This window comes from Erithacus rubecula (genome assembly GCF_903797595.1).
Source record: "Erithacus rubecula genome assembly, contig: SUPER_W_unloc_1, whole genome shotgun sequence".
In the NCBI taxonomy this organism is placed as follows: Eukaryota; Metazoa; Chordata; class Aves; order Passeriformes; family Muscicapidae; genus Erithacus; species Erithacus rubecula.
In genome coordinates this window covers 931,734-955,989 of record NW_027635709.1, presented here as the reverse complement: position 1 = coordinate 955,989, position 24,256 = coordinate 931,734, and the positions used below count along the sequence as shown (strand labels likewise).

At 38.2% G+C, this 24,256-nt stretch overlaps 1 protein-coding gene and 1 long non-coding RNA gene across 2 annotated transcripts in view; one reads left to right on the top strand and one right to left on the bottom strand.

Annotated features, from left to right (window-relative positions):
- Nucleotides 1–24,256, bottom strand: part of LOC306814083 — a 432,110-nt gene that overhangs the window by 113,777 nt on the left and 294,077 nt on the right. The gene's annotated exons all lie outside the window — the stretch shown is intronic.
- LOC306814074 (zinc finger SWIM domain-containing protein 6-like) overlaps nt 1–24,256 on the top strand; it is a 254,808-nt gene that overhangs the window by 182,843 nt on the left and 47,709 nt on the right. The window contains exons 5-12 of the mRNA XM_079329787.1: nt 3,180–3,359; nt 4,906–5,082; nt 5,364–5,510; nt 8,085–8,231; nt 10,376–10,636; nt 13,829–13,964; nt 18,816–18,973; nt 19,478–19,641. Coding sequence (XP_079185913.1) covers nt 3,180–3,359; nt 4,906–5,082; nt 5,364–5,510; nt 8,085–8,231; nt 10,376–10,636; nt 13,829–13,964; nt 18,816–18,973; nt 19,478–19,641 — 1,370 coding nt within the window. The remainder of the gene's footprint in view (nt 1–3,179; nt 3,360–4,905; nt 5,083–5,363; nt 5,511–8,084; nt 8,232–10,375; nt 10,637–13,828; nt 13,965–18,815; nt 18,974–19,477; nt 19,642–24,256) is intronic.

Genomic DNA, 24,256 nt, shown 5'->3' with positions numbered 1-24,256 from the left:
TATGCTGACAGGTACAGTGACTCCTCAGTGCCCTAAAGTAATCATTCATTTATAAAATAAATAAGACCAAGATAACTATTCTACAAGACTTTCCAATATGCCTCATCTTCTGTTTTGTTTTTTATGTTGCGAGAAATATAGTCCTGAATGCATTGATGCTTAATAAGAAGAACCAGTTTTAATGCCATTCAGAATGACTTGGACAAACTCAAGAAGTGAGTCCACGAGAACCTCATGAGGCTCAACAAGGCCAAGCGTGAGGTTCTGCACCTGGGTCAAGGTGACCCCTGGTATCAATATAGGCTGAGGAATGAAAGGATTGAGAGCAGCCCTGCAGAGAAGGACTTGGGGATGCTGGTGGATGAGAGGCTGGACATGAGCCAGCAATGTGCACTTACAGCCCAGAATGCCAGTCGTACCCTGGGCTGCATCCAAAGCAGTGTGGGCAGCAGGGCAAGGGAGGTGATTTTCCCCATCTACTCTGCTCTGGTGAGACTCCACCTGCAGTGCTGCCTCCAACTCTGGGGTCCCTGTTATGAATGGGCAGGGGGAGTTTAGATGAATCCCTGCCTTTCCAGGTTTCTGGCAGTAGCTTTATGGAGGTGGCCACCGCCCAAAACCCACTCTTGTTCGCAAGGTCTTAATAATGACCAATCAGGCCTATTACAAGATGAATTATTTATTTGAACAGGCCAAGGAAAACAGACATAAGATTTAAACAGATCTTACTACACAGGATAACACAAAGAACTACTAATAGATTAAAAAAGTGCATGACAATAGTAATAAAGGTACCTTATGTTACAGATAGTGAGGAAATAGTATAGGTTAGGAATAAATGTAACTTACCAATGAATGATAGCAGTGTGCAGGGAATCTCCCAGTTTCTCTTAGTCCCAGGGAAGTAATTCAATTCTAACGTCTTAACATCAAGGAGAACTCTCTACATACTCAGAGTGTATAAGATTTCTGATTTCATGAAAATCAGTGGTCTTTTATAGTTATAAAAATGCTTGTGCTCTGCAGTCACTAAATTTAGGTTTTCCTTTCTCACTATTCAAGCCAGGATGTGTATTGCTGGCTAAGGAGGCTCTCAGCTGAGATAATTCATCGCATGACAAATCATTCTGGCCTAACCTAGCCATATGTTATGGGGAGATAGGCTTTTGCTGTATTTGGGTGAAAGGCCTGCCACAGTCCCCAATACAGGAAGGACATTGAGCTGTTAGAGTGGGTCTAGAAGAGAGTCACAAAGATATTCAGAGGGCTGGAGCATGTCTCCTATGAAGAGGGAGTTGGGGCTGTTCAGCCTAGAGAAGAGTGCTTTGAGGAGACCTTGTAGCAGCCTTACAGTACTTAAAGGGGGCTTACAAGAAAGATGGGGACAAACTTTTTAGTAGGGCCTGTAATAATAGGACAGGTAGTAATGGTTTTAAACTGAAAGATGGTAGATATAAGGAAGAAGTTTTTTACAATGAGGGTGATAAAACACTGATGTAGGTTTCCCAGAGAGGTGGTGGATGTCCCATCACTGGAAATATTCAAGGTAAGGTTGGACAGGGCTCTGAGAAACCTGATCTAATTTGAAGATATCCCTACTCATTGCTGAAAGGTTGGACTAGACCTTTAAAGGTCCCTTCCAACCCAAACCATTCTATGATTCTATTCTATAATTTGACTCTGGGGAGTGAGGTGTGTTGAACAGTGTGTCTAAAGGAAGTAATATGATTTGATTTTAAAAGAAGTTTTTAAAACATTATTTGCTTTATTTCGACCCATGGCACTTAAAAAAACCAAAACCCAAAACCCAACCAAAAAAAACACAAAGACAAAACCTCCCAAAAATGCAAACAAAAAAATTAAAAGCTGCATGTTCTACTGTATTTAACTACTTTGTGCTAATAATGTGCATTAGTGTAGTGGCTCTGGTGTTCTGCACTATACCATATCATATTTTCTTGTGGTTTAAAGATTTCTTTGATATTTCTTCCTCATTCCATATTAGCTTGAACAGCCGCAGACTTGAAGCCTTAAGGATGAATCTCTGTTTTTCCACTGGTTCCTGTGGTGTGGCATACCGACATACTGACTTATTTTAGGAATGAATGTAATGTGATGACCTGTGTTTTGGGTATCCATTTTGCATTCTTAGTTAGCAAAAGAATGCTTGAAAATGAAAATTCTAATTTCTTAGAAGAACCAGCTGCATTTTTATTCTTTTTTTTTCAGCCTGTCATGAAGATTGTATAATTTAAACATATTCTTTTAATTTTATTCTTGGGGCCATCTTATGCAGGGCCAGGAGTTGAACTTTGATGGATCCTAGTGCTTCTCTTCAGACTCAGAATATTCTGTGATTCTGTGAAATCTCTTGTAGTGTACAAGGCATGTTCTTAATGAACAAATGAACAGTACTTTCAGATGTCTTCATGCTTGTGTCAAAGTTCACCCTGAAGAAACAGCTGATTTAGAGAAAAATCCTTCTATTTGAAAATTGTTGCTAAAGACCTTATGCCTGCCCTGCTCTATAGTATCAGGAAGCAGGTTCTAAAGTGATGGTACATGTGAAATGCCAGTGCAAATTAGCTTTCCCCTTTGAGCTCTGTATACAAAAAATATAAGCCAATTTTTCTAGTGAAAGCAAATAACTGAAGTAGGAGCAGCAAAAATCGTATTCCTATTACACTGCACAAATCTAGTGCTTACTGGATCTCTACTTCTGCTGGGTTTCAAGTGTGGAAGTATATGTTTAGAAAATGCATATCTTACTAGTGCACTTGGTTCCTGTAATGTGAAGCTGGAAGGTACATAGTTTTTGTACAAAAATTAGAAGAAACACTTGGGTAATTTCCTGCTGTAACTTTATGTGAATTTTTGTTTGCTTTTGTCTGATGGACCATACATCGTGAACTATGGATTTCATAATAAAAAAGACCTATTTAATGCCTTTTAATTGAGAAGACTGGCTTGATACAGTCTTTAAACTACTTTGGATGGGCTACACCAGCTCCAAGATTCTGCATTAGGAATTCAGTCTGCCTGGTGTCAGGCATAGTTGGGAAACAAGCAGTGTAGACTTAGCGGGGAGGAAAAGTGTTACACAATAAAAGCTTGCGGTTAGTCATTGGCTGCTGCATTTCTAATAAAAAACTTAATTTATCAATTTTCTTTAAAATCAGGTGCTCTGTGGATGTGCATAGTCTTAAATCCCCACTGCAAGTTGGAGCAGAAGGTCAGTTGGCTAACACAGCTGAAAAAATGGAATGGTATGGATGTTTGTCCCTGGGAAGATGGAAACCATGGAAATGAGCTACCCAATTTAACCAATGCTTTGCCTCAGGGAGCAAATGCTAACCAAGGTGAGCCTAAATATATACACTGACTGCAACACATAATATAGCCTCTATCTTATATAGTTGAGCCATGCAGAAGAATACAGCAGTCTTTCCTGGAACAAGTAACTTTCTTGTTGAGGATTGACCAGACAAACTTATTATCATTGATACTGTCTTCGCAGAAAGGATAAATAAGGTTTACTTTTGTGCTGGGGCTGAAGTGTTTTTAAAGCAAGTTGGGTCTTCTAACTTTTCACTCAGTCCTTCTAAATTTTGCATAAAAATTGAATGTCCCTGATGTATGTAATGTAAAAGCCTGTTGTTTCTTTGCTTGACTATTATCTTATATCCCTTCTGATGTTGGGGTTTTATTTTTGCAGTTAACAAAGCCTTTGATACTTAAAGAGATCTGTTGTGACTGCATTAAACTGAGTATGTGAGAAACTAAAGCAGCTATTTGTGGGATGTGCTCTGTGTTGCGCAGTCTGCATTGACAGCTGTGGAGGGCTGCAGAGGCAACACTGCCTTTTTGGAGGAGGTGTGTCTTCTTACTCAGTATCATGCTTTCTAATCTAAAATGGGATTATCAAACCTGACAGAAGCCTTCTCCAGTCATCTTCAATCAAAGATTGCTACTTTGCTAATAACTGAGGAAGATGCAGGTTATTTACCTGGGGAAAACCCCTTCATAATCATCAAATATCTCAATATTTGAACACATATCTAATAAAAGTTAAAATTAAATGCTTGTGAAAGGTGGTAGAATTAGACTTAGATGGATTTTTCCTTCTTTCTTTCTCTTGGAAGTTTAACTCTGAAGGAAATAGACTTGGTTCATGTTTAAATCTTGCAGCTAGCTGCGGACAGAAATTCATGCAACGTAACTTTCTACAGAGCTGTTTGGTTTTCTGGATCTTGTGATGTTCAGACCAACCTGGGCATGCTAGTAGCAATTCTGACATGACATTTTGGCATTCACAGACAGTGCCATGTTGACGAGCACTTTTGCCATAGGAAAATGTCCAGTAAAAGATTGTCAGTCCCATGGCCTCAGTACCTTGCTTTCTTTGCAGTATTTGTATATGTATTTTTTTATGACAAAAATTTATACAAGTGCTCAAGGTAATGTCACTTCTCAAAGAGAACAACTAAAAATATTTTGTGATGTTTATCTGTCACTCATCCTAGTGGCTCTGGGCCTAAGAAGAAGCTGGGGATGCTTGAGTAGCTGTATGCCATAGACTTTCTAATCTGTTTTAAGGGGAATTCTGTATGTGCTCTTTAATGTCCTTCATGTCTATCTGTTCCCTTTACAATGTCCTATTTAGCATTAGCTGTGATGGTTTGTAGATCTCTTTGAATGCAAAGTGAATTGCACACATTTTGCCTGAGCTGTTGAGTAACAGGATGTGAAATGTAGTCTGTGGTCTGCTCCTTGCAGAGTGGGTCAAGGTAGACTGCCATCAGTTAAGGGTTGGTGAATAGACAGAAGGCAAGAATACTGAGTAACTGATTCACATATGAATGAATAAAAGCTGATGCAGCTTTCTGAATTTCTGAAAAATAACAGGTTCATCAAACAGGCCACATCGGACAGTGTTCACTAGAGCCATAGAGGCATGTGAACTGCACTGGCAGGACAGCCACTTACAGCACATTATCAGCAGTGACCTATACACCAACTACTGTTACCATGAACACACTGAAAACTCACTCTTTGACTCACAAGGGTGGCCCCTCTGGCATGGTAAGTGGCTAAACTGAAAATATGTTTCCATGATTTGCTTTGTTCAGTTTCTATGGCTTTTTTTTTTCTTTTTGGGGGGGAGGGAGGGAACTAAATGAAAAGCCTGGCAAAAAGAACAGAGGCTCCCTCAACATGTTGGCTCAGAAATAATCCTTTGACTCTCTTGCAAAGTTTTAAAAACAAATTGAAGGAAACAAAAAAGCCCTTTTGAGTAACCTAGTAAAACAGGCTATTGCAGACATGGAAGCATTGCTATTCCTCAATTATTGTCTCCATTTTAGAACATGTTCCTACAGCCTGTGCGAGGGTGGATGCATTACGATCTCATGGATACCCACAAGAAGCACTGAGGCTAGCAATAACTATTGTTAATACACTAAGAAGGCAGCAGCAGAAACAGCTGGAAATGTTCCAGGCTCAGAAGAAAGGTAAATGCGGGGAAAAGAGAAGGGCAAAGGACATGACAAGGTGACAGTAACACTGGACAGGAATTTTGCATGAGAAAATTGCTTTTGAAACTAAAGCAAAAGAGGTGACTTTAATTCTTCAGTCCAAACAATCATAGTGATAGTGTGACATTCTGGATGTTGGAGGGGTTTTTTTAAGCTGGGTTGTGAGCTCTGTAGGGCAAGGGCTCTGTTCTGCCTTCTGCAATACGTCTAATAAGATGGGGCCTTTATTCCAATCGGAGGTTTTGGCTACACAGTGTAAATATTCATCCTGTGTAATTTATAGTTTTTTAAACAGATTTTCATTTGGAATGTCAGGTATTTAAAATAATTTTTCTCCTCTGACGTGTAATTTAGCTGACCTATATATTTTTGAGGTGGAAGCCTAAAGTTGACAAGGTCAAGTCTGCACTACAGAAATTTATCCAGTTTGGCAGTTTCTTCTAAAGATCTCTGATGCTTAAAACTTTAGTGGACTCACATCACTGGAAATCAAATTTTTGAAACACTGGCTTTATAAAATGCTCTGTGGTCTTCCTCTAAACATTACCCCTATTTTCTGAAGGAACATTCTTCCAAAAATCTTTCAATGAACTTTGTCATAGGTTTGGAGAGGAAGTGGAAGAAGAAGGGGGTGACTTTGTGGTTAAAAATGCATGTGGAAAAATTAAAATAACATTCTCAGCTACTACAAGAAAACCTTTAATTCAAATTTTATTTTAGATCTCTATTGCTACTTTTAACTATGTGTATCTTCACACATGGTAGGGAAAAATACCAGTGTGAAGTCACATGTGTAAATTTTAAACTGTATGTGCAGGTGTTTTCCTAGAAATCTTCATTTAGAAATTGAAGACAAGGTAGGTACCTGACTGAAAAGAAAAATTATTTGACAGTTCCTATATGCCTTCATTTCACAATACCCAAGGAAGAAATTTTGAGCACTACTGTGGATCCTAGATTTCAACAAAACTTAAAAGCACTTTGCATTATTACTTAGAGTTTTTCTTAGTCTTTTTATCATGCAATATATCTTTCCTTAACATGAAGTTTGTAATTTCTCTTTTGTTACTCATTGTTTTGGTTTTTTCACTCTTATGTTTGGAATTTAAAGAATTTTGTTTTAATAGTGCAAAATATGCTTGTTTTCTTTATAAGCAGAATAATTCTGCAGCTAGAGTTTCAGTTCAGCAACCACCACATGCTTTTACTTAGCTTTCATTCATATGACTAATCTGACATTTGTGGAACCAGTTGCATGATTTAAAGTTAAATCTCTATATGAATGGAGTACTGAAGCCTTTGTTTGTCATGACACAAGTGAAGCTCATAACTAGACATAGCAGATTAAATGGAATATAACTGAGTCAGTAAGGTCATTGATATTAATCCTTTTTGGTAATATTACGTTCTTCTTAATGTTGTTTTTAGCACATGCTATTTCCAAGACAATTATTTACTACTTTGGGTTTTTTTATATTACATATCAGTTGATTCTTTTAAAAAAGCCACTGTCCTGAATGCTGACTTCAATGTGGCTCTTTCATTTTGTAGCTCCACACATTTAAAGGCAAGAAGCAAGCTTTCAAAGCTTTGTGATAATACTTATGATTACTCAGAAAGATGGCACTTTGTGAATGAGAGAGCACAGAACCAGGTACAAGTTAGTGTGTAATAAGCAGGGAAACAGAGCACCTGTAATGGCTTGTATATAATTTTTAAATGGTCACCTATAATGCACCTGATGTCTCATAGTTCAATTGTGTATGTATGTAGGAGAAAAAGCTGGGGAGTTGAAGGGGAACTACTGCCATAAGATTCTTAGCTAGAAAAAGGATTTGAGTCATCTCTAGCATCTTTTACTACAGTGACACTTCCTTCAATTCATTGTACTAAAAATTTTTTTAATGTTGTAACTGATTGATGGATGAGGGCTACAAAACAAAGTATCTATTAAGGTATTTGTTGACTGAAATTTTAGAATGACAAAAAATGCATTTAAAGGACAATTTTTAAATTTTATGCCTCATTTGAACACATTATCCTTTTTTTTCGCCCTTTTTTATTAGGAGCTGTCATTGAGTTTATTACTTCAACAAATATTCAAATGCCATAAATTCATATTTTATTTATTAAAACTGAACATTTCAGAATATTTTATTTTAGTGCCATCATCTTCACTTAAAATGTGAAAATAGTACTGTATCTTTTGAGTGAGGAAACAGTAGTGAGGATTTTACCAAAAAAAGTCTTTACTGTAATTTTTCAGCAGACATTTCAGAAGTTACTGGTATCAAGTTAGAGATTTCAAAAGATACTGCAATTGAAATTTTTGACCCATTATGTACTTTGCTTGTGCTCAAATTTTTTGGCCTTTGTCCATATTCTTTTTTTTCCTCTTTTAACATATTTACAAAGGACAATGCATTCACACTGAGAGATTTTTTTCCTTCTAATCAGAAGGGTCTTTTAATATGTTTTACTTCTATATATGTTTTGATGGGATAATGCACACTCTTTCCCTCCCTCCTCCCTCCATCTTTTCTGTCATAGAACTTCTTCAAATAGGAGCAACCTCAATAACAAATCTTGAAGGTTGGGTGGGACATCCTTTGGATCCAATTGGCACCCTCTTCAGTAGCCTGATTGAAGCCTGCAGGGTGAATGATGAGAGCTTCTATGGATTCTCAGACTTTACAGGTAAGGCCATGCAAAGGGAGCAATCTTCTCTAAGTCTTCAGTAACCAGAGACATTTTTCTACATTGCCTTTCCCAATTAACTTCAAAGCTAGTGTCTTTATAGTATAAGAACTCACATTTGTTTTCCCTAAGAAAACAAAAGGTAGAGAAAATGTTTAAAGTAAAACTGTTATATGAAGACTTCAAAAATTACCAGTTACTCATTCTTGAAGGCAATTCAGTATTTTACACTTGAAATAAAGCTGAATAAGAGTTTATAGCAGCAACCTTCTTTATATACATTGCTCTATCCTCTTTTGGAGAAATTACAGGAAATCACAGAACTGTTGAGGTTGAAAGACTTCTCCAGAGAATTTCTAGTCCACCTACTTTGATCAGAGCAGGGTCACCTAGAGCAAGTTGCCCAGGACTGTGTCCAGTTGCGTTTTGAATAGTCCCAAGAATGAACACCATGCAACCTTTCTGGGCAACCTCTTAATGTTTGACCATCCTCACAGTAAAAAAGTGTTTTCTTATACTCAGATGGAATTTCCTGTATTTCAGTTTGTGCCCATTGCCTCTTATGCTATCACAGGATACCACTGAGAAGAGTCTGGCTCTGTTTTCTTTACATTCTCCCATTAGATATTTTTATATTTTGGTAAGATCCTCCTGAGCCTTTTCTTTTCCAGGCTAAACAATCCCAGCTGTCTCACTATTTCATATGGGAGATGCTCCAGTCCTTTAATCATCTTTGTGGCCCCTCACTGGATCTACTCCAGTAGGTCCATGGGGAGCCCAGTACCAAACATAGCACTCTAAGTGTGGGCTCACCAGTGCTGAGAAGAGGGGAAGGATCACCACCTCTGATCCTCCTATGTGGTCCAAGATATTATTTGACTTCTAGCTACAAGTGTACATAATACTTCAAAGTGATGACAAAACACTTAAATTTCATAACATACATGGTCTATAAAGGTTATGAATTGGGAAATAGCATTGTAGTATTAATACATGATTTTGTACAGGATGTATATGCCCATTCTAGCTTCAGTATTTGCTTCTCAGGAGCTTAACCGATTTATTACTTAGTCTCTTTCCACCTCTGTGATAGTTTCTTATAACCTTCTGTGTGGTCAGAAACTTGAGTCATTCCTCTACCTCTAGATCCTTTATATGTACATCCCAAATCTCCTTGTGGCTTTTCCTCAAAACTAATTTTATTCAATTAGATTTTCTTCAATAAACTTCTAATCCCATATTCACCAATTCTGGAAGAACTTTAATTAAAGAAATCAGACTCTTTACAATTAGAAAAAAGAACCCAAAGCAATCACATGAAATAAAAGTAGTGTGTATTGAAACGTAAATTCCCTCTACACTCATATATAAAATCTACTAAATGCATTTTGCCATCTCATTTGCTGCAGCTGTCCATCTCCTTACATCTATACATTGCAACTTTTTGTTCCCAAACTAGACTGTAAACTGATAGAGGTTGATATAGCATTTTGTCATACAGTGTATTAATGAAGTGCCAAATCAGTACTCTTTAAAGCAATTTATGGCTTGGTCTGTGTGGAATTTGCAAGCAATTTTGGCTAAAAGTAGCATTTCTAGTGTTAATAAAAGAAACTTTATGTGCATTTATCATAAATGCAACTAACTAATTAAAAAGCACAAAGAGAGATTTAGCAAACAGAATGCTTTTAAGTTGTGGCGTTCCCAGGCCTACTGTATTTGCATAATCCTAATAGCTTCAACTGAAATCTATGCAGGTGTATAAGCACCTTCCCTTTCTATTTGTACAACATCAAAGCTTTAACGAAATACAGAAGTGGGGGGGGGGGAAATTGGAATAGATCATCCAGTATTGGCCTTATTAACACAAAGCTGGAGGAACTGCCTTTCTTCAAATGATGCACTTTAAGATTATTTTTACTAGAGTGTATTTTTAAAAATTTAATTGTTTTGTATATTTCTGCAATGTGAAATTGTATCAGGTAGTTTATATTGGATGATTGGGTATTGAGATTGCACTCATAATTTAAATATTTTTTAAAAATTAATACTGACAGAGGAAGCATTTGAAAATGTGGTGTTATAGGCCGATTATGGATTTTAATGATTTTCTGGTGTGTTGTTCTTTGTGTCACCCTTTACAGAGAACATGGGGCACTGCAAATCTCTGGAGTACCAGCACCTGCCTGCACACAAGTTTTTAGAAGAAGGGGAATCTTATTTAACACTGGCTGTGGAAGTAGCATTGATAGGGCTGGGACAGCAACGAATAATGCCAGATGGCTTGTATGCACAAGAGAAGGTTTGTCGAAATGAGGAGCAGCTCATTTCTAAGCTACAGGAAATTGAATTGGATGATACTCTGGTGAAGATTTTTCGAAAACAAGCAGTCTTCTTATTAGAAGGTAGCTCAACATAGATGCTAACTGCTTTTTAAAACTGTCTTCACTTACACAAGCCCATGGAATTAGTATTCCAGTGGAAAGTGCCTTATATACTTAAGATGGTTTTTGATGTAGAACTCCAGCAAAATTTTATTTCCAATCTCTTATGAAAATCAAACATACTTCAGATATAACAACTGCAGAGATAAGGCATCTTCTAACCTATAAGCCTTTATTTTTAATTTTTATTGCATTTTCTTCTTTAGATATGTTCAGTATCCTAATTATACAACCCAGGCTCAGAATTGAATAATATAGACATCAGTTATCATCAACAGTTCTTGGTTCAAACTGTCATTTGTATCCTGAAAAAGGACTGGCAGCTTTGTAAATATATGGAGATTTTTACCTCTATTCCCCAGTGAAGAGCTCAGAAAACCCACTTAAATTTTCTGGGACAGAAATATACCATTTCCTTTGTAGCAATTAGGAATATGAGTTGCCTCTGAAGTTTATATCATATCTGAAAGTTGAAATATATGAACAAATATTAAGGCTTAGAGCCTGGTCTTGTGACTAAATTTTGATTAAGACAAATAACTTGTGTTTGGGAATTGCAGTTGTGGATTGTAATAAAATCTGAACCAAAAAGTGCATGCTTTTGCCTTAGCTTTTAAAAAGGCTTGACATATAACAATTAAGCCTTATTTTCAAATAGAAATTTTGTGGGTTCTAAGATTGCTATTCTAGATTTTGGGGGTTTTTAACTGGAGGAAAAAAACTTTAAAGGAACTAAGTATCTAAAGGCATGGTCCAAGTTTTGAGTGCTTTCTCAAGGGATGGTGGGGAGTTTAATGCTGCTCTAGGTAAGTTGTGAAGATTGTTACACAGCAGTCAGGTTTTGCTTTCTTTCTGTAAGACATCTGTCTTTAAATTTATTTTTTTTTTAATGGAGGAGATGCAGTATATTGTTTAGGGTTCTCATCTTTGAGTCACTATTATTGCCCAGATCCTTAAAAACTTTGGTACCTACTGGTGGTACCATATGAATCTGTAGAGAAGCTGCACCATAAGGAGAGTTGCTGCTTTATGGCCTGTGGACAAGAACAGCTTCTTGCTGGATCCAGCTATTCATCATCATAGAGGGATTCTATGGATTATAAAATCAGTTTGCTGCATCTGTTTACTGGTCAGGATGCTGTATGAGGAAAAGGCATGATTTCTCTCAAGTATTCTCTGATACTTCTAGTTTACAACTGTGGTCTGTGATATTTATTTATTTATTTGTTTATTTATTAGAGTAGCAAACAAGTGATCATAGCAGGAAACCTGCTAAAATAGCTACCTACAAAATTACTGTGGTGAGCAGCATGCAACAATGGTCTTGCATTACTGTGTGTTAAGAAATATGTATTTTCTGCAATAACTTCAGTTTACACCACGTTAGGCAGAAACTGCCAGATCACATGGAGGAAAAAGTGTGCAGTGATTTAAGATTCTAATTATATGAAATGGTTGAACTTCTGTAGATATAATAAAATAAGTTTAATCCAGTATTATGCTGAATTCTATGCTGTTAATGCAGGTTAATGCAGATTAATGCATTCTGTATGTAGCTACCGTTTTAATGCATGGGAAAGCAGAACATAAGACTATGTTGTAAGAACTGTTCTATTTTTTTGCTTGAATGTTAAGTTAATGGCAGAATATATTTTCATATAAATGCTTTGTCACTTATTCTTTGTCTGAGTTTCTGAATGGAACACAAAATGGCAAACAGACATGAAATGGCTTATTTCATACAAGCAATGTCATCTAGTTTTGAACTACTTTAGATTTAAAATGATTGAGACACACTGTCACCTACTTAATCTTCAATGATATTTCCATTGTGATCAGCTCTAGCCTTAAGAAATGCCCACCTATCGAGCTCAGATTTTTTTTCATGCCAAGTGATTTTTATCTTTGCATTTTGTGCTAAAACACCAGTCAAAAACATTGATGAAACAGCTGTGCTGGTCTAAGTTGTTAACATCTCTCTCATGGAGTTTGTCATTGCATGCAGCAGAAGTGGTTGAATAAATTTTGTGAGTACTTCTTATCTGCTTCAGTAAAGAGTCAGTCATGTTAGTTTGAACCACTGCTGGAAACTATGACACACGTGACTGCAATGAAAGTGCTCGCACAGTCATTCATCCATCTAAGTGTGGTGGGTTGGAACCTCTAGTAGAAGAGGAAGTGGTAACTTCTAGGACTGCTATTTGTGCAATTATCCAATAATACTTAATGTAAGATTCTTATTCTGTATCATGTGATGTTTAACATCTGAACCTCTAGCCACTGAAGTAAGAAACTGCTTGACACAATGTTCCTATTAATAGGAATAACAGTCTTAAGGTTGCAGGAAAAATGAAAAAATGGAATTCCTATGCAGTATGAATACTCAGAACTCAGTAAGCAGTTTCATGCAATTTTTTTAAATTGTCATTTCTGTTGTCAGTCTTAACATTGCTGTTATGAAGTACTGCACTGAGTGTGAGCAAAATCTATTGCCCCAACGATGGGAATAGTTTCCCCACAACAAATATAATTTTTAAGATTGTGTGTCTATAATAGACTAACAAAAGCAGCTTTGATGCAAGATCTGACCTAGTCTTCTCTGGAGACCAAGTCTAGACCAAAGGGTTGTTTAAATACCTAATGTCAGGTGAGAAATGTGATAAGGATCAGGTGCTGCTGGACTGATTAGTCATGTAAATTCAATTAAAAATACCTGGTTTTCCATTATAGCCACTTTTTTTTTTTTTTCCTGTGGATTTGAGATAACACAATTGTGCACCAACAGAGGCTGCGTAAGAATTCGTGTACATGATATAACTACACAGAGGTAAAGCTAGGATTATCACTTACTTTTGCATACCATAGGTTTGCTGAATGAGCCCCATGGAGCTCTGGGACCATTCTGTCATTTGTATGTGCGTTGGTAGTGTGCTTAGTACTATACAATTTGCAATGTGTCTTGTCTCAAAGAATAGATGGCATTTAATAGTCTTGTAATATATTTCACAGACATATCAATAGAACTTTACCTGTTGTACAGCAAGCTGTCTCTGAATACCAACTCTAACTCAAGGTGTAATAAATGGGTTCTAAAGATCCAGAAGTTGTTTTAACAGTCTGTGAGGACTGATATTATCTTTTTCTTTCCTACAGCTGGACCATATAGTGGTTTAGGTGAAGTCATCCATCGAGACAGTGTTCCAATGCACACATTTGCCAAGTATCTTTTTACCTGTCTCCTACCTCATGATGCTGAATTGGCATACAAAAGTGCACTGAGAGCCATGCGGTATGTATTCACAAGTCATCTAGAAAGAACACGAGTAGCGGTTTTAAAAATGGGAAAAGTCTTCGTAGTCAAGACCTAGCCTTTTTTTCTAAAAGCATTATTCTGTTTAAGGAGAAATTACTTTGGTTCTGTCATCTGTAAAAGCAATCAATGTCTGTACTAACTATACTATAATTTATAAATGTAGAATTAGTGTTTATATACAACTATAGAACAGCTTTCTATGTTACAAATCCTTCTAGAATTCCACTACTGGGATTTGTCATTTTATATTGAACAACAGTTTTAGCATGTGTGTGTGTTCCTTTACTGATGTGGCTGCGTGTATATGATGCTAGTGGCAAGGAAATGAGGAAAGAGGCATCTCACCAGCAGTCTTAGGATCATCTGCTGCTTAGCTGCTTCCCCCAGTTATATAATGATCATGATGTCATACGGTCTGGAATATCCCTTTTGTCAGTTTGGATCACCTGTACTGACTGTGTGATCTCTTAATTTCCCGTGCACCCCCAGCCTCTCCCCGGCGTGGCAGTATGAAAAGCAGCCTTGGCTCTGTGTAAGCCCTTTTCAGCAATAACAGAAACATCTCTATATTATCAACCCTGTGTTCAGCACAAATCCAAAACACAGCCCCATACCAGCCACTGGGAAGAAGATTAACTCTATCCCAGCCAAAACTAGCACACTCAAGAAAGCCAAATGAGGAGAAAATAGTCCCATGTTCAAAGGACTAAATGGGATGGCATGCATCAAGTCTGACCAAAGGTCTGCTTAGCCTGCTTGGGTTTTTTTGCCTCCAAGAGTGTCTAATAGTGGGTGTTAGGGAAGGAATGTAAGAAATATAAGAATCAAATTTGCATACTTGCTGCTTACAATTAGAATTTTTGAATTAGAATTTTTAGAATTAGAATTTTAAAAAGCTCAATTTTATAAAGTACACTTGTGTCCTTGTATTCAATTTCAGTCACTACCTTAAAGTGTTTCTCAGAGATTGTGGGGAGTTTTCCTCCTTAAACCAAACGACCGAGACCAAAGTGAAAGGCTAGAATAGACATCTATGAATAGCTTTGCACAGTGCACTGAATGCTTCAGTAAATGTTATGGCAACATGCCATTCCTCTTGAAGAAGTATTTGTGCTTTCCCCAGAAACAAATCATAACTGATAACTTCTTTTCTGAAAATTTCATTTCTTAACTGGAAAAATAAGCAAGGCACTGAAAAATCAAAATCTCTAGATGATTATGGGGAGCTCCAGCCATCTTTTGGCATGAAGCTGCCATCTTGGCCAAAGAAGTTATTTCTCAGACAGATGGGTATAAGAAAGAGTTGTCTGTTTGTTCCTATCTGGTAAAATCACAGGAGGAGACATCAGCATAATCAGGGCTGTTCTGCATAGGTCTCTTGGCATCACTTTTAAGGCAGATGGGAATTCAGCTTTTTAATATTATTTACTTATGTATTTTTAGTATTTTTTATATATTTGGCACTCTTAAGAAATGTGGACTATCGTGAACTGTGGTGACAGAAGATGCAGACACTTTCTATTCCATGTCTATGTTCCTCAAAATGTCTCAAAAATTCTTATAAAGAAGATTGGTTACTTTTTCTATTCATGCCAAAGAGATACTTCAGTATATAAAGCACTCCTGATACAAACCAAATGAATAGTTAACTAAACCTAAATTTTGTTCGGGGGGGGGGGGGGAAGAAAGAAAGAAAAAAGGAACATTGAATGTTGTAGTAAGTTAATGCCAGCTGGACAGGGAAGAGAAAATTTAACAAAGGGTTCATGGGTTGAGATAAGGACTTGGAGAGATTGCTCATCAAATACCATCATGGACAAAACAGGCTCAACTTAGAGATATGCATTGAATTTATTACACTAACAAAATCAGAGCAGGATAATGAGAAGTAAAATAAAACCTTAAAAAACCTTCCCCACAAGCCTCCCTCCTTCCAGCTCTGCCTCCTACCCCAGCAGCACAAGGAGCTGGGGAATGGGGTTTATGGTCAGTTCATCACCTGTGGCTTCTCCTGCTGTTCAGGGAGGGTTGTTGTTCCCCTGCTTCACTATGGGGTTTGTCCTATAGGAGACAGTTCTCCTTGAACTTCTCTGATGTGTGTCCATCTCACAAGCATCAGTTCTCTGCAACCTGCTGCAGTGTGTCCATCCCAGAGGCAACAGTCCTCCCTGCAAAACAATGCAGTGTGGGTCACTCCTCCATGGGGTGCAGTCCTCCAAGGACCGGCTGCTCCAGTGTGGGACCCTGTCTCCATGGGTCTCCCATGGGGTCACAGCCTCCTCTCAGGCATCTACCTGCTCTGGCATGGGGCTCCTCCATGGGTTGCAGGGGGACAGCCTGCTTCACCATGTTCTTCACCATGGGCTGCAGAGGCATCCCAGCTCTGGTACCTGGAGCACCTCCTCCCCCTCCTTCTTCACTGACCTTTGTGTCTGTAGTGTTGTTCTTCTCACATGTTCTCACTCCCCCCCTCTTCTCTGGCTGAAATTACAACTGCACAACAATTTATCTTTTTCTTTCTTAAATATGTTGCCACCATTTTTAATTGACTCAACCTTGGTCAGTGGCACATCCATCTTTGGAGCAACCTGGGATTGGCTTTGCCGGATGTTGTGGAAGCTTTTAGCAGCTTCTCACAGAAGCCACCCCTGTAGCCCCTCCACTGCCAAAACCTGGCTGTGCAAACCCATTATAAATGTATCTCATATTTGGGAGGTGGAATGGATCAGAAGAGCGAACTTTAACCATCTCTTCCTTTATGGCATGGGTAAAATGTTTCCACATAGAAATCTGCATGGTTGCCCATACTTTTAGAAGTGGAGCGTATTTCTTTCTTCACTTGAGCATTTATGATAGAATGACAGCTAGTTGCTCTTCAGACATAAGTGTTTAGTGTCAGTCGACACAGGTCATAGACCCTTGATGACAACTCTGGAGTATTTTGCCTCTCTGCATTCAACATCATCTGTTGCCATTTCTGGTTTCGTTTTTGATCTTCTTTTAGTGCATGGAACACCCAGTGTGAAATCAATAGAATCTGCAACCATAGGGCCTTTCATGCGTGCACCTCAGGGCTGCAAGGACAGAGTGTGCTATCCTTGATGGTCACTCTTGTCTACAGTACTCTGCTTGCAGCATTGAAACATAAGGAGTACAACCTTTGAGAATGTGGATCTACAGTGACCTAGTTGACTGTTCACTTGGAATGTGAAAAATGTTTCACTTCATTTTGGCTGATTCCCTGTTAAGCCCGAATTTCAACCCAGTCTTTGTGAGTCAGCCTTTAATGGTGATGTTAAATCACAAAGGAGCTTTGCTAAAACCTAGCTAAATGATGTTTCAAAGGGCAAAAAAAGTGAAGAACTCTGCTTGTGCTTGTTACAATGTTCCCTAATCTTGCCAAAACTGCATGAAAGCCACCTAATTCACAGCAGCATTTCTTTTCACAGCAAAGGAACATAGATGGCAATGAAATTCAAAGTGATTTTCTTTTCATGATCTTTGTCTATTTGCTGTTACTCATAACCTAATAATCCTTTTTGCATTATGTAAGTTAGGATTTTTCCTGTTTGTTGAAATGATTTAATAATGCTTTTTTTTTCCTCCCCCTTCTGTGCTTGGAAAAAAATCAGCTGGGGAATTTATATGCATTCTATTTTTGCATATATAAAGCTATATAGAGGTGTCTCAGTAGTACTAGGGAAGAAAATTGATTCTTGATAGAAAACAGAAGGCAAGTATCTTTTTTCGTATTAACATGCACATTATTATTGGTAGACTACAGTTTAAGGACTTTTAAAATTACCTCATATTTGAACAGCAAAATGTCTTTTTTGGTATGTCTGAATTGATTGCAAGGTCAAAAACCTTATGGCTTCCTGAATATCCTTCTCCCTTCGAGCATATTCAAGTAAAGAAAGTATATTTCAAATATTAGAAAATACATGTTCTCAGTATGATAGAGAGCTACTCCACTTTCCTTCCTGAGGACTGGTTCAAAGACTGAAACAAGGCAAGGGGGAAAAGCTTCAACTTTATGGATGATGCAGAAAGTCTCTGCTGCTTTGGCTAGTGAATGGCTGTCATGGTTTAACCCCAGTCAGCCACCAAGCCCTACGCAGTTGCTTGCTCATTCCCCCACCAGCAGGATCAGGGAGAAAATCCAAAGGGTAGAAGCAAAATAATTCCTGGGTTAAAGTAAAGAGTTTAATAGGTGAAGCAAAACACATGAACACAAGCAAAGCAAGAAATTAATTCACTGTTTCCCATGGGCAGTCAGGTGTTCAGCCATCTCCAGGAAAGCAGAGCCCATCACACACAATAGTGACTTGGGAAGACAAAAGCCATCACTCCAAACATGTCCTCCCCTTCCTCCTTCTTCCCCTCACTTTATATAATGATCATGAGGCCATATGGTCTGGAATATCCCTTTGGTCAGTTTGGGTCACCTGTCCCAGCCATATCTCCTCCCAACCTCCCATGCACCCCCAGCCTCCTCGCCAGCTTGGCAGTGCGAAAAGCAGCAAAGGCCACCACAAATCCAAAACATAGCCCCGTACTAGTCACCATGAAGAAAATTCACCCTACCTCAGCCAAAGCCAGCACAATGGCTTAATCTGTGAATTCTTACAGATGCCTGCTGATGTAGGCAAGTTTGGCAAATGGACTTTTAAAATTCCCCAAGAAAATAAGTGGTTTTCTAATATCTTTATACCGAAAAATGCACATTTAATAAACAAGGTCAAGAGTTCTTGCAGCTTTAGTTTTGCTTATGAGTAACCTAATATAATAATGATTTGATGAAAGAGTATTTCTTTCTTATTCCAGGTTGCTAGTATTGGAATCTATGGCTTCTTTGGGAGATACGTCCCGCCCACACCACATTGCATCAGTTGTTCCAAACCGGTATCCCCGCTGGTTCACCCTAAGTCATATTGAATCCCAGCAATGTGAGCTGGCATCTACCATGCTGACAGCAGCCAAAGGTACATTGCTGTCAATTATATACTCAATGAAGTGTATGCTTTTAATATTTCATTAAATAAGCAGTTTATAAAACTTGTGTTTAGGAATTCAAATTGCAGTCTGCCAGGAGCTTGAAATGGGAAAACCAAACTGAACTGAATTAAACCTGTCAATTTTCTAGAAAAGTGGTTAAACTAGATAGATAGATTTGAGGCTGATGAGACAGTTTTTTGTTCTTCTGACACAGTATAGACTGTGAAACCCAGGACTAGACAAATTACTTCTAAAATTCAGAAATCGAGATGACTTTTGGCCATGTACTCCACTAACACCATCAGGCACTAGAGGAATTTGTGATCATTGTATTTTTGTTCTTGTAGTTTCATTATGGAAGGTTTATAAAATCAAAATATGCATAACTGAAACAATGTACTATTTTGAAGCAAAGGCAAGCTCAATTACAATGCATTTCTGTATGTTTTGGAAACTTGTTCTGTTTTGGTGATTCTGTTTGCACCTTGCAGGTGATGTTCAGAGGCTGGAAACAGTGTTAGAATCCATTCAGAAAAATATCCACTCCTCATCACACATCTTCAGACTTGCCCAGGATGCCTTTAAAATAGCAACACTCATGGACAGCTTGCCAGACATCACTCTTCTAAAAGTTTCTCTGGAACTGGGCCTTCAGGTATTTCTTTTGTTCATTGTTACTACAGTAGAAGACAGGAATTTGACCCTGTGTTGGTGGATACAGCTGTTTGAGCCACTGAGGAGCCTCTCAAAGACCCTCTTTGGGCTTTGTCTGGAATTTTTTGATTCTGTTTTCTGATGTAAAGCACAGTTAATTGGCAAATACAGAGCAAGGATCTGTGCAGTCCCTTTGTGCCATTTGAGTGGAGGAGAGAGCTTGGAGCAGCTGGCTGCAAGGCATTCCTCTGTTCACGGGTAAGAAAGGACCAATGCAATGGATTTGAGAGTATATGTACAGATGACTAGAGAGCAAAATTATTCTGCTTGCCAGAAATAATAGTATCATAGAATAGTTTGGATTGCAAGGGATGTTTAAAAGTCATCTAGTCCAACCCCCTTGCAATGAGCAGGGATATCTTCAACTAGATCAGGTTGCTCAGAGCCCTGTCCAACTTTACCTTGAATGTTTCCAGGGATGGGGCATCCACCACCTCTCTGGGCAACCTATGCCAGTGTTTTACCACCTTCATTTAAAAAACTTATTCCTTGTATCTAGTCTGAATCTACTCACTTTCAGTTTAAAACCATCAGCCTTTGTCCTATTGTTACAGGCCCTACTAAAAAGTCTGTCCCCATCCTTCTTATAGGCCCACTTCAATTACTGAAAGGCAGCAATGAGGTCTCCCCAGAGCCTTCTCTTATCCAGGCTCAATAGCCTCAACTCTCATAGCATTTCCTAATAGGAGAGTTGTTTCATCCCTCTAATCATCTATATGGGCCCTCCACTGGACTTGCTTTTGCAGATATTTTCCATGGCCTTGAGAGGTTTCTTATCATTCCTCCCATTTTACCTTCCTTTACCTCTAATGACATTTGGTAGGTGCTTGATGAATTACTAGAGGAAGCCAAGGGCAATCATAATGACCTGTTTCAAGGCAGACTGTACCAACAGCAGCCCCCTCACTTCTTTCATCAAATCCTGCACTCCACAAGCTGTGGGATGGTTATCTCTATCAGTCTAAGCTTGATGTGCGCAAGAACCTCAGATCAGTTTTTGGGCTCTTATGAGAGACTTCACAGGTTGAAAGGAGATAGGTACGTTTTAGGTATCTGGAGTAATATTGCCTTACACTGATGAATCTTGGAGTTGGCACAGTTCATTTCAACAAAATAAATCTCTTCATCCCTTTTCAGAGTTCTTGAAAACAAGAAAAAACAAAAACTCAAAAAATTCAAAGATCAGAAAACCATTTATTACTCTGCTTCAGTAAACAAAGATAAGACTTCTGGGAAAAGGATATTATCCTGGTTGCTTCTCATACCAAAGAAAGCTACTATTTGACTATTCTAGATTTTCAGAAGCTAAGGTCAGAAAGCTGAGATTGTGTGCTTTGTTAGCCTTTCCTATACTGAAGATTGCTGTGGAAATCTACTCTTTTTTTTCCCTTCACATCATGTTTCTGGCTTAAATGTTTGTTTACTTGAGAAAGATCCTTATGATTGACTTGAACATCACCTCAAGCATTTACCAAGTATCATTCAGTGGTAGCAGCAAACTTGGGATATCACTGTGTTCATGGATACCCCTGTGTGGATGATCGTGTCATCAGAATGTGTTCAGTAAGATCTAGTGAAAGAAATACCATGAACTTGTACTTTCTTGTAAATCCAGTATTTGGAATAAACTAACATAGAATATGTCCACTGTCAGCCCCAAGCTTACTTAGATGTTTTAAAAACTTTAAAGGTAGTTTGCTTTCTAGAAGCAAGATGCATATCAGTTTTCTGGTAATAACTCACAGCTATATAGATTTCTGTCAAGTATTTCATGGGTCTGGGTCTTCAAAGAGACAAGAGCAGTTGTTGGTTTCTGTAAACTTGTTTATTGCATGAATACAACAGTCTTGAAGGCAAAGAGTTTAGAGTCATAAAGTCCATGCTAAAGCTTTCTTGCATAGAGTCCTGAGCAGAAGCAGCAGCAACTCCCTGGCTTTTCTTCTTTTTCCTTTTTGTTCTTCTTCTTCTTCCATTTCTTCTTCTTTTTTTCTCTCGCCCCAATACAGGGGATTTTATTAATAAGTCATCCAACCAGCTAAAAACACAACTCTAAAATATTATTTCTACACCTATCAGAACTTAATTCTAAAGTACGAAAGTAGTGTCAGTTCTTACACGTAATTTACACATATAGTTATATCGATTAATCTAAATGGTTCTATCTGTTTTATCTAGAAATGCAAGCAATGTTCTGCTATGTTTTTGTTATGTCTGGAGCTAAGTTACTGAACTTTAAACTAGGCTTTAGGACTTTTTGCTTTCTTAAGGGTCTTTAAGTATATTCCTACTAACTTAAAACTAAAACTTACACTTCTACTTCATATCTATGTGGCTTAATATATTTTAATTTATTTAAAGGCTTTAATTCAATCCCTGCATTCTTTTCTCTCTCTGAGGGACTCAGAGAAGCTTCTATTTTATACACTCCCAACAGATTTCTACAGTAACATTTTTCCTGTAGAAATCTTAGTGTCATCAATGTCTTCAGTGGCCTACAGATGCTTTCCCCTCTCGTGCCTCCTGACCTAATGGCAATTAGATTGCCTATGTTCGCTATCTAGTAAGTGACTGCTTATGGCATCTGCCCTATAAAACTCTATTTCTCCTCTCACATTACAAACTGAACAGCAGTGTCCTCACCAGGCCAACTTGTCATTGTTGGACTGAGGAGGTGATAACAACAATTTCACAACTCTGTCACTGAGATTTCCATGACAGAAAAGCCTCTTATATTGGTCTAGATTTGGGAGTAATATTTGGATTCCTAGGTTCTTTCTCCCTATTTCCAATGGCAGCATGTGTTATGTCACTTAGCAGAGGGAAGGAATTTAAACTAGCTGTGGAAAATGTGGCCAAATGGACATGGAGCACCTCAGGTGTATTCTGTCCTTCAGAACCTTACTGGCGCAGACACTCTGAGATCTGCATGCACAGGAGGGGCTTCTTTTTCTCCATTTTCCTGCTGCATGCTACATCAATGTCAGTATTACCACACACCTGCAGACAGGTACTGCTGGCAGAACTGCTGAGCAAGTTAGTGCATGTGGGGGCTATTGTCAGGTGGACGGTCATCAGGACAGACTCAGGAGCTCTCTATATTCTGGTCCTGGAGTTTGTAGTTTATTATTAGGGCGTGGGTATATGAGGGAGAGAGAGTAGAGAGAATAGAGCATAGAGAGTAAAGAGGATAAGAGGGAATAGAGAGAATAGAGGATAAGAGAGCAATTACCCGTTTACAATACAATAAGTATTCTTCTATGATGAATATTCTAATTTCTACTAACCAATCTACTACAAAATACTAATTTCCTAATATTTGCATACAACCTATAGGAATCGTTCTATTACCATGTTTTATGGCTTTCTTATCTATAAACCTTATCTTTAAACTTTTCCTGCCATACTTGGAACAGGATGTCTGTTGGTTCTTTGGTATTTGTGGCATTTGGCATTATCTAAACAAAGGAAGAGGCCTTAAACCTTCACATCTATTTCCTCATCCCCAACAAGTGCAGGTGATGCTTGATGCATAATTGGTGAGTGTGCTGGTTTTAATGCCTGCCAGAAGTTAAACTCCAAAACAAGCCACCTCCCTTCCCTCACCCTGCCCAGTAAGGGAGAGACAAAAGCAGACTATTATTTGAGATAACAATTTACTGAAAGCACAACACAATAGAATAAGACACACACAATAACAACAGCAATACAAAAGGGTAGGAAAGGGTAAAGATAAAAAGGAATATGGTCTAAAGGCCCAACAGCACTTAATTTAACTTAAACTTAGCAGCACTTAACATAATTCAACTTAAACGATTACTTAAGTAAAAGAATTTAGCAAAGTATTCATATAGAATTTACTATACCACAACAGTAACTCACAGGCCTAACTTACAAATCTAATGTACTTGAGAATCTAGGAGAGCAGCATTCCTGGCACATTTGCATATTCACACTCTCACGAACACAGACATAAAGAGTCTGTACAAGATACCTGTGAAAAATTCCCATCTAATTCAGTGAAATACTCACTTCAGATGCCTTTGCATTCTCAGCGGGCAAAGGGTTGAGCCTTGAGGAGTGGGAGTATCAGCCCAGGATAGATTGTCATCGTTTGAGAATCCTCTGAGTATAGCAAATTTGAGTTCACTGACTCTGGAAGGCTCCACTCGGTGGGAGATTGCTGGTTGCAGCCCACTGCTGTCTGGGGAAGCTCAAAGGCTCTTACTTTAGACTGGTGTTTATAGGCCCACATAACAGTGGGCTTTGGTCATCACAATTTTCCATCCTGGCCTCAATTCTGGTCAGTAACTTTCTTTGAAAATTTGAGAAGAAAAATATTATTCACTTTGGTTGCTATTGCTGGTGAACAAGTTATATTTCTTTAAGAATGAGTCTATGCAGCAGTAGGGGAAGATGTTGGAAAATTCTTTTAGCTATAGCACTGTATTATGTCTGACTGAGGTAAAGTTCACAGCCATTACAGTGCTGTGCTTTGCCTTAAAAGCTGGATGGGTGTTGATAACAAACCAGTGTTTTGGCTACTGCTGAGCAGCACT